The sequence below is a fragment of the Phaseolus vulgaris genome, chromosome 3 (genome assembly GCF_051622355.1).
Source record: "Phaseolus vulgaris cultivar YP4 chromosome 3, ASM5162235v1, whole genome shotgun sequence".
NCBI lineage: Eukaryota > Viridiplantae > Streptophyta > Magnoliopsida > Fabales > Fabaceae > Phaseolus > Phaseolus vulgaris.
In genome coordinates this window covers 3,125,969-3,136,526 of record NC_143500.1, presented here as the reverse complement: position 1 = coordinate 3,136,526, position 10,558 = coordinate 3,125,969, and the positions used below count along the sequence as shown (strand labels likewise).

The following is a 10,558-nucleotide window of genomic DNA, read 5'->3' as shown; positions in this document are numbered from 1 at the left end:
CATCAATGCATACTTAGTAACAAGATTTTATACCAGAGACATCACACTATAAAAGGTAATGAAAAAATTCATGTCTACCTAAAACGCTAAAAAGTGAAAAGATCAGTTATTCTCTTTCTGAATTCACCATGTCAGCGTTTGGGGAAATCTGAAGTGAAGAGGCAGGGAAAACCAGTTATGCTGGTTGTTTATTCAAACTGTCTTTGGCAGTATGGTCCTAAATTCTATTTGTCAATCAGCTTACAACAGAACTCAATCAATTGAAGCTAAATTTGATGGACGATAATCATATTATTCAGATTTGATACTAATGGTGTGTTCGGAAGTAAGGACAAAAAAGAGAAAGAAAATAAAATATAAAAAAACACGTATGAGTTAAAGTGACAAAAAATGAGGGAGAAAATATTATTTCTGATAGCTAAAATTCGAAAAACAAAACAAGGTTCCCTTTCCCTTAATTTTCTTTATCATATCAAAGAGACCACACAAGGATCTGCTTAGTACAGTAAAAAGGAATCGAGAGTGGTGTGAAAATTGATTTAAAAGGAAAGTGAAAGAAAGGAAAATTTTGAAACTTAATTAATATTAGAAATCAAGTTATTCTTCTCCTTCCACTTAAGCTGTAATCAAACAGAAAAAATATCCCTGTCACTATTTTCTTTCTCTCAACCAAACATACCATAGTCAACGACCCTTCTCCCCTCTAAGAAATGAACAACTCAAACATGGTAATATGATAGAAAATTCAACTGTTACAGGAGGTAAGGTAGGTAGTCTGACCAAAAATGGGAACATACTGCTCTGTACATCTGTCCGGCCTCATCCTGGTTTCAGAAACCTAGACTGCTTGCACTTTATATGATATCAGATGATGATAATTCCTGTTCCTTCCTAACTGATGCGGGAAGAACAACTTCTTTTTCTTATAATAAGAACTTTCGTTGGAAAACCCCATAGAAAACCTGAGTCACACTGCCTAGTGGTGCCTAGCTAAATTATCCTCTGGGTGTTTCTTTTGAAGGAGAACAGTGAGGGGGGGAAATATATAGGTCAAGTTTATATAAATTTATATCAAAGATGTAAAGGTTAAATTTATACAAATCTATCATTTTATTTGTAAAAAATTATCAAATTATAAATAAAAAAATTTCCTCCCCTCCCTTCCTTTCCAAATCCAAACTCCCAAACATAACCTAAAGCAATTGGAGTTAGCACAAATTGATGGCTTGGTTCTACTTAAATTTAGAGAAATATAGCTTATTTAGCAAGCAAAATCTCTCTCAAGGAACCATAAGAAATGAGAGACCGTTTATCCTAAATAAGTTAAACCAAAACATCCGCTAAGCCTTGATGCTAACCTAGGTTTGGAGAGCTCAAATACCACCATAGCCTAAGTGGCAAAAATCCCAGGATAACAAAGCAGAAGTTGCCCATCTTAGTGGTCTCATTTTTGTACAGTATTTAGCCCTTGGATTCATCAAAAACATTTCTCCGAAACATGCTTTTATATACCTATAGTGCTGTAAAGACAAGAAAGAAAGGACGTTATAAATTCACAGGTGGACCAGCCAAAAATGGCATGCGAAGAAAAGGACTCCAATAATCTCACATGCAAATGTTTAAATACTAATAATAGAAACGTGCAGTCTTACAAGAGGCAATTCAAACCCCAACTTCGTTAGTCTTTGAATTGCAATCCCTACATCTCAAGAACATCCGCTGCACAACCAATCCCCCTATTGCACCTAGCCTACATGGCAAAAAGCATGCTTGTAAACATCTTAATATCCTTCAGTCAAACAGAAAGAGATAAAATTCAGACAATAACAAAAACACACACAAGCAAATAACTATTAAAAACATGTTTGGCTAAAAAGCACCAAAGACAATTTAAGAATAAAAAAGGAAAAATTAAATTAATGGCAGTGTTTTCTTTTAAGTTCCAAATATATTACATGCTTACTTTTCATTTAATATTTTCATGCTTCAATGTCTTCACAACATTCATCGATCACATGTTAACACAGAATATTTAACATATAGCTACCACTAGCACACCGGGTTGCAATGCAACTCATTGGTGGTTTACAGGGTTATAGAAAATACCGTTCAAAATAAATAACTAAAGTTATCATTTTATAAAATGGACAGGAAAAAAAAAATGTTAAAGGAACAGGAAAGAGAAAACGCGAGAACTGGGGAGGAAGAGGAGAAGAAGACGTGTAGATTCAGAAAGAGAGCAGAGCATCACCGATCACACCATCACAGGATAATGAGAATGTTTTGGTTTTGAGCCCTCGGTTAAACTCCTCTTAAGCATGAAAACAAATTGAATCTACAAACAATCTGGAAGAATAACCAACCAAGGAAGAAGATGCATTAACAGAGAAGTACAAAAACCAATCATTGATCTCTTGCTCACTTGGATATGTGGTAGAAATTTGAGATATGGCAGAATAATCAACATGTCCTTATTGAAAAAAAGCAAGGGCAAACAGAAAACAAACAATACCACCCAGCCCCAAATGTAAAGTCATAGCCACACTTCAAAATGGCCAAATGTTCTGACTGCATAACAGCAAACCAAATACCAACTTAAATTCAAGTCTACAGGATGTCCTAATTTACCATCATATCCCGGAAGTGATACAATTATTTATTACAATGATAATTTCCCAATAGCCCACAGACGCAAAGCTTGCCCTAACTTGCCATCAAAACACATGGATACCCTCCATCCTACTTAGCTTCCATCCGGCATAACAAGGGCAACAACAAAAGTAAAAGCCAATGTAGTAAGGGTCACAACTCTACTCAAAACTTATCAATCAGAAGAATTGAAACCCTTTGATTCATAACTCGAGCAGAAATAAACCAAACTAAAAACAATCCGTAGAGGTCTCTAACAAAAGCTCTAACTTATATCTAGATTATAAAAAATACTTAACCAATCAACAGAGTTGACTCTACCACCAGGATACCTTCAATTACTTCTACAATCAAAACATTCAATGAGCTGGAAAAAAAAATTGTCCCTTGAGAAAGTATGAGATCACCACCACACCAGAAAAGAACTACCCACTTCGCATTTGTGACTGAAAATGACAATATGTGGCACAATAAATAAAAAGAACATTACAAATTTCAGCTTTAAGGCTCCTAGTTCCCCTCTGGTTCTTCAAACTGTTAACGCCATTCCCTCCCCCCATTCCCTCCCCCCATCACCAAAAGTAACTATCATAAACGTTAAACCAAACCCATATCAATATTATTCAGCAGAAACACTCACAAGCTAGCTTATTCAATATAATTAAAGTCGTCGTACATTCAAAAACTGAAACAGCACAATAAATACAGTACGTCATAGCCCCAAACTAATTAAATCCTACAATCTCAGGAAACTATGAGGTTCCATTCTTATCTCTGTCGACCAAAACACCACAAGAGAAAGAGAGATCAATTACCGTAACAACACAACAGTGAGAGGGGTCATTATTCGCGCTGCCGCAACAGCACACAATCACATGCGAGTAAACCATCAATTTCATCCTAAAGAGTCCCTAAACTACAATAAAAAACTATTAGAAAGTACCAGAAATCATGACGATAGAAAATCTTTTAAATCCGACTAATAGCAAAGCATGTTTAGATTACCATTAGTCCCATTTTAGAAGTACTATCAAACTAAAAGAAACAAAATATGTTTAACACTCAAAAGTACTTTTCAAACATTTATCCAAACACACACTAATGCAGCAGATATTCAATACTTCACAGATCACTTAAATAATTTCATTACTATAGGAACAACTCAGGAGACAGGGTAAATACTCTGAGAACGAAATTGATGGTTTATTCTCCGCAAACCAGAATCGATAAAGTCACTCCTTCACCTCCCTCTCCCGATTCCACTGCTCGATCCTCGCGCGGCGCTCCTCGCTACCTTCCCTGGCGGGACTCTCGGCGTGCCTCCGCCGTCCACCGCCGTCCCTCTCTCTATAATCCCGCCTCCCGCCGCTGTGGGAGTCCCTCTCCCGTCTCTCCCGGCGGTGCCTTGGACTCCTGCTGCGACTGCGACTGCGGCTCCGGCTCTGGTTGATGTGGTAGTAGCCTCCACCGCCGCGGTGATTGCGGCCGAAGAGCCTCCGACGGAGGTCTCTTCCGATGAGCTTGACGTGCATGAAGTTGCAATACCCGCCGCGGTTACAGCTGTTCTCCTCAAACTGCCGACACGTGGCCTCGCGGAAGTCGGTGACGGGAGAGAAATCAGCGATGATGGGGCGGGCGTTGTAGAACCGTCCGTGGAGCGCGTGAAGGGCCTTGGCGGCCTGGTCCTCCTCGCGGAACTGGACGTAGACGTTGCCGATCATGTGGTCGGCGAGATTGTCGCAGACATTGAGGCTCTCGATCTCACCGAACTTTGCGAGCTCCGTGAAGATGTCCTCGTAGAAGTCCTCGAAGTGCTGCTGGATCTTGCGCGGGTCCAGGGGCTGCCCCTGCGGATCCACGCCGGGCGTGATCATGTCGGGGCGCTGGTACATGTTCGACAGCAGCAGCGTGGGCGAGATGCTTGGCCGGTTGTGCAACCGCGAGCACCGGTCGCCGTGGCGGCAGGAGCCGATCTTGAAGTAGAAGGGACAGTTGACGCGGTCCTTCTCCGTCCCGAAGATCGATGCCAGATGCTCCGCCATGCTCCGATCAGGAATCGGTTCCTTCGATTTTGCTGATTGATTGCTTTGATTTTGTTGATTTGGAATCTGCCAATTGAATTTGGTTTGGGTTAGGGTTTGAGAAACTCTAATGGAACCCAACTATTAATGGTTTGCAATTGCTCACACACTTTCTCTCTCTCTTTCTGTTTATGTTTATAACTGTCTCTTCCCTTCCTCAATCAATGTATGCTCATGGTTTAACTAAAACAAAGCAATACACTTTCTCTTTCTTTCTTTTTTTTCTTTTTTTTATCTTAAATTTTAGTTAAGTGTATTTTCAAGTACACCGATATTTTTACGATATTTATAGATAAAGTATTCTATTCATAAAATATTTATTAAATTTTTAATAATTTTAATATAGTACTAACACAATTTTAAAAATAAGAAATATATTAATTTTATAAAATTAAATTTGTTATATAATTTTTTATTGTGATTAAAAAATAAAGAATAATTTTTATTATTTGATATTTGAATTTCTATTATTTTTTACAATTGTTAAAAATCTCGCGTTAACCAGATATTAAATTAATTTACAGTATATAAGTGGAGAGAATTTTTATATAAAGTTAGTATAACAAAATTTGATGGATCTATCGTATCATTCACTACCAGACTATTCTTGAATTACACACAAATATTTAGACTCATACGCAAAATGTATATATCTCGACATAAAAAGAGTGTGACAGAAATCTTATATCAATTAGAGGGGCAATCATCTTATAAACCAATTTTGTGAAATTCACGTTCTAATGATAATTATTTTTCCGCACTTTTTTTAATAACAATTTAGTTTAGTGTTTAAAATTTTAGGATTTTAGCAATAAATACCCGAAGCACAGACACACAAGGTAGAACATGAAATCTTCACACTGAACTTAAAAGTTATTTCCTTTTTTGTGAAAAATATACTAAATTTACAAAGCAAATGAACTACAAAACACCCGAACCCCAGACACACAAGGTAGAACATGAAATCTTCACACTGAACTTAAAAGTTATTTCCTTTTTTGTGAAAAATATACTAATTTTACAAAGCAAATGAACTGCTGAATTGATTTGAAGTAATGCTCGCACACATTAAAAATTTCTTAAATTCTCAGTCCAAACAATTCGTACATCGTTTTTAACCAGAAACACCAGTACCAACTTAAAAGCAAATGGTGGACCAAGCCCTTCTAGGGGAAAGCTGAGCCAGAATTTATTGAAGAAATGATGGCATTCATAGAGGTTGAATGAATTATCGGGGGAGGCTGTTCTGAGGGAAGTTGCGTAGTGGATTCTTCCTTAGCAGCTCTGTTTCCCTGAAAGGAACAACAATATATGCATGTGTCAGTTGATTTCATCAGGACCCTGCTCAATCATCTGTACCAAATATTGCCACGTGAAATTACCTTTTCAATTCCTTGTCATCCTCCTGCCTAATTTTCAAACTTGGGCACTTGCGACCCTCTTCTTTCTTACTTTGTGAACTGTCAAATCAATGTAGACCACATAAACCTTCATTTTCACAGAATAACATAATCTCTTGCTGATAAAATATGTTTCATGTCCCAATGTTTTGGTAAAGATTGATTTTAATCCCTACATTTTGACCAAATCTTGAGAGATCTTGCACATTTTACCCTTCATTTGCTTTAATTTTTAGACAACTTCTTTTGTGACTTATCTCATTTCGGTCATAACTCAAAGGACAAGTCGTGTACTGCTAATATGAAAAATTAAGGAATAATGTATTTTTTAACCCCATCTTTAAGCAAAATCTTTAGGGATCTTGCACATTTACCCTTCATTTGCTGTAATTGTCAGATAACTTCTTTCGTGACTATCCCATTTCGGTCATAACTCAAAGGACAAGTTGTGTACTACAGCTAATATGAAAATTAAAGAATAATGTCCCTAAACCCTAAAGCCAAACTGAATTTGTGCAAATTCCACTTACTCTTGACATTCTTCATCAACAAACACTGGGATAAAGGCACCTGGAGCAGCCCCTCCAGATCTTGCCCCAAGTCGCTGTGGAATCTGAAATCATTCAATAACTTGGGCATTAAATGAAAGTAGAAACACACCCAAAATTAAGTAGAGTTTTGTAAGATTATTATGAGCAACCAAGAAATGCAGGCAAAATGTTGAAAATTTAGTACCTTGAAGGATTTCCACTTGCCAGGAATTGCGTTGTTTTCCTTATTTCTGTCAGCTCGAGCTCCAAGTGTGCGCCAAGAGTGCGATTGGTCTGGCTGATGAGGATCAGTTTCACCAGTTGCAGCTGAATCTTTATAAATGGAAAATGGAGTTGCTCGAGTCCTACATGAAGAGAGAACAATATGATGGACATTCATCAAGAATTCTAAATAAAAACTCATAGGAGCTGAGAAACCCTTCACATTAGAAATGCCTAGGGAGGAAATGTTGCGTACTTTTGGGTTAAAAGTTCATATATTTCTCTACAAGAGAAAACTGTAATGTGCAAATTTGAAAAATAACCATCACATAGCAAACTCCAACCAAATAAAGCCAAAGAAACAATCATATTACCTATCATTCCTATCATTCTTGGCAGAAAGATCAGAAGTTGTGGACAGGGCAGAACCTGCAACCACAGGGAAAGATGTTCAGAATTCAAAATTCATGATTTTGAGACAAATGATTGTGCCCCAAGTAAAGGACTCACGATTTTCTCGATTGCCAAGAACAGTTCCAAAGCTACGTGAGGGTGCCAGTTTTTCTACTGAATCCTGGACAACAGAAGAATATAGTAGATAGATCAAAAGATCATTTTACAACTATAACAGCTTCAAAGAAGCACTCAATTGGAACACCACATACATCTTTAGTTGTTGTTGGCCTTGCCAGCGAGTGTGCAAGAAATTTTCTATAAGCAGCCTTCAATTTATCATCTGGTTGAGCATTCCTGCAAAATGGAGCAATCAAATGAGGTACAGCATTCATTTGCAGGTTTGCAACTCAAAAAAATGTTCATAGAAAAATACGGCATCAAAGAAGTATGTGATGCTGATACCAAAAAAAACACCGTGAACCACAAAGTCCAAAACCCAAGGCGTAATAAGGGACGGAAATGCACCAACATTTCTAAATTGGTTTGAAATGAAGACAGGCACTAGGAGTTACGCAACTGTTTTTAGCATGTTTGAGTTATAGTTAGTCCCCTTCCAAAAATACTTTTTAATTTGTTATCCAAATTATGCACAATATAACTAACTATTATCAAACGAGAAAAGGCTTCAAGAGATTAGGGGTCCTTACCTGGATATGCCAAGCTCGAATATCTGGTTGGCAGCTTTAAACTTGTTCTTAGACTCCAAGTGCAAAGCATAAGAAATGTAGAAATTGGAATGAGTTTTTCCAATTCCATTTGCCTCTAGAAAAGCATAAATAACGTCTGCATCAAAGCAATTATCTGCCTGCAACATTTCTTAAATTGTCACAAATAATTCCAGTAATCACCACATTAATACACACAAGACTGTCACAAGAACACCCACATATTCAAGCCACACTTTGAGGTAGCGCAGATCATCCTTATAGCGCTCTGAATGCCAAAAGGCACGCACACACTGCTCATAAATCACCACCAGCCCCGAACTGTCTCCACCGGGAGGAAACGCCTCCTGAACCCACTTGATACACCTTCAACATTAAAATAGCTCCAATAAAAACTTTGTCCTCTTCTTAATTATGATTATTAATTATTAATTTAATACATCTTAATTTCTTAACTAATTGTATCAACAAATTACTCTACAGATCATACGATCCAATGGGGCAGAAAACCAATAAAGAAGATTAAGTGGTGAAAAAATCTTATAAGATATAATTAGAATATTATCTCGTTTATATTTTAACTTTCCAAAATTAGATAACAACACTTGAAGGATCCTCATTTAATTGCCTGTGTATTTTAGTTTATATAAATGTATGTCTCTTTACCTATGATGCACCGATGGGTTGAAGGTGGTATTATAATCTCTTAATACGGTATTAGGAGTAAATCAAAGCCTATCAATCATTCTTGAAGAACATGAACCCTTATCTTTTAGCTTCTCTTTAGTTTTAATAGTACTTTTACACTAACTGGTTTATTTGCTTTCCATCATCATATTATTTAAACTGAAATTGTTTGACAAAAACAAGAGTATTTGAGGTGTCAAATACATACTTTGGGGTTAATGTAGGGGAATTTACTTATGACATGTGGAACGATTAATTTTAGTGTGTATAACGATAAAAATGAAATTTCAACCATAAACACCATAAAAACTTAGCTATAATGACACACAGAATTATTTACTAGAAAACAAACTCTTTTTTTTTTCCTTTTTCAATCAACACGACTAAACCATGATGCTAATTACATTATTATTATTAAAAAATAAGATGATTTAACTGATAATTAACAAATTTTTTTGTGGTAGCAAAAAAAAAAGGTTAACAGAAAACGAAGAGGGATGCAGATACTGACTGTAGCCAGGGGAGGAGAGGGTCGTCGCCCTGGTATTCTTCGATGGCTTCGATGAGGTTTCTGTTGGAAGGAACACGAAGTGAGATGAAGAAGAGATCAGAAAGAGAACGAAGAAGAGAGAGCGAGAGAGAGAGAGAGAGAGAGAGTGAACCTTCGGTGTTGGAGGAGGGATTTCTTGAGGTGAGCGTGGGAGTGGGAGTTGAGGGCGTGGTTGAGGAGGTTAACGTTGCGGCCACGCTTCAACGGCCTCACGTTCTCCTTGAAGATCTCCCACTCGTGACCGTTGGTTCTCTTCGACGCCAGAAACTCGCTCTCTGGATCGATTACTGTGCTGTGGATCTCACCTTCCGCCATTGTTGCTGCTGCTGCTGCTGCACTGAAACGATTCTCTTCGCTCTCTGAATGGGAAAAGGGGAAGAAGATGAAGGTGTTGCGTTTTGTGGTTCAAATTTTGAAAATATAAATGATTATTACAAATGCTCGTTCTCACCAACTAGCCGTTAGGTCTCGTTCTTATTGAATCTTGAAGGACACATAAAACTGCTTTTTCTTTTTGTGTGTTGATAATAATTTGTTCTACATTTTATAAATTATGCATTAGTTCTAGTTTTAGTATTTTTGTAAGAAAAAAATCTTTTTTATTTTTTAATTATTTATTTGTTTCGAACTCAAGTTAGATGAGACAGCATAATTAATATCGATCTTATCTACTTTGAAGTTAGGTTCATTACAAAAAAAAAAAAACGTTTCAATAAATTTAAAAAAAAAAATATATATATATATATAAATTGTCACCATGTGAAACTATTATTTAAGGTTTAAATAAGATTTTAGTCTTTTATTTTTAATCTTTATAAAAAAATTAGTTTTAAATTCCTAACTGTTTTTACTGTCATTTTTAAGTATTTTTTATCAATACTGGAAAAAGGAAACTATTAATTGATATAACTGGTGTAAAAAAATAATATTAAATATAATTAATATTAAGGATCCAAAATTACGAGACTAAAACTTTTGAAAAGAGAAGTATAGATTTTAATTAAACATAAAGACTAAAATTACAATTAAGTCTTCTTCTAATAGATTTTTGTTTTGTTTTTTAAACCTTTAATTCATTTTTTTAAAATTAAATAATTAAATCTATAATTAAAATTTTATAAAAAAAAACTAAATTATACCTTTTGTAAAACTGTAAGAATCAGAAAGTGTATTTATTTAAGTTCTTCTAATTACCGTATTTTGTTCTTTCTATTGAGCAAAGACTAGTAGACTAATTCAAATTTACTCAGAAAAATGAAAATAGAAAGAAATAAATATAAAAGAAGGAAACAACAAAATTATTCAAAAAGAAATATAA

General features: G+C 35.9%; 2 protein-coding genes across 7 annotated transcripts; both read right to left on the bottom strand.

Annotated features, from left to right (window-relative positions):
* Positions 1–381: 381 nt before the first annotated feature.
* LOC137806086 (splicing factor U2af small subunit B) lies at positions 382–4,979 on the bottom strand. Of its 6 annotated transcripts, XM_068606027.2 has the most exons (5): positions 3,832–4,877; positions 3,465–3,560; positions 2,252–2,346; positions 1,653–1,750; positions 1,043–1,520 (listed from the first exon to the last, which is right to left on the bottom strand). In XM_068606027.2, the coding sequence occupies exon 1, from the start codon at positions 4,689–4,691 to the stop codon at positions 3,882–3,884; it is 810 nt and encodes a 269-aa protein (XP_068462128.2). In that variant the 5' UTR covers positions 4,692–4,877; the 3' UTR covers positions 1,043–1,520; positions 1,653–1,750; positions 2,252–2,346; positions 3,465–3,560; positions 3,832–3,881. The 6 variants fall into 6 exon arrangements, with proteins under 6 accessions (XP_068462125.2, XP_068462126.2, XP_068462124.2 ...); XM_068606024.2 differs by lacking the exon at positions 2,252–2,346 and having other exon boundaries at positions 382–1,520; positions 3,465–3,565; positions 3,832–4,893; XM_068606025.2 differs by lacking the exon at positions 2,252–2,346 and having other exon boundaries at positions 382–1,520; positions 3,832–4,893.
* Positions 4,980–5,591: 612 nt separating this feature from the next.
* BUBR1 (BUB1-related (BUB1: budding uninhibited by benzymidazol 1)) lies at positions 5,592–9,781 on the bottom strand. The gene is made up of 11 exons (XM_068606021.2): positions 9,353–9,781; positions 9,202–9,261; positions 8,225–8,369; positions 7,986–8,143; positions 7,548–7,632; positions 7,393–7,456; positions 7,257–7,311; positions 6,866–7,025; positions 6,661–6,743; positions 6,113–6,190; positions 5,592–6,022 (listed from the first exon to the last, which is right to left on the bottom strand). Exons 1-11 carry the CDS (start codon positions 9,553–9,555, stop codon positions 5,959–5,961), a joined length of 1,155 nt encoding a protein of 384 aa, XP_068462122.1. The 5' UTR covers positions 9,556–9,781; the 3' UTR covers positions 5,592–5,958.
* Between the last annotated feature and the right edge of the window lie 777 nt (positions 9,782–10,558).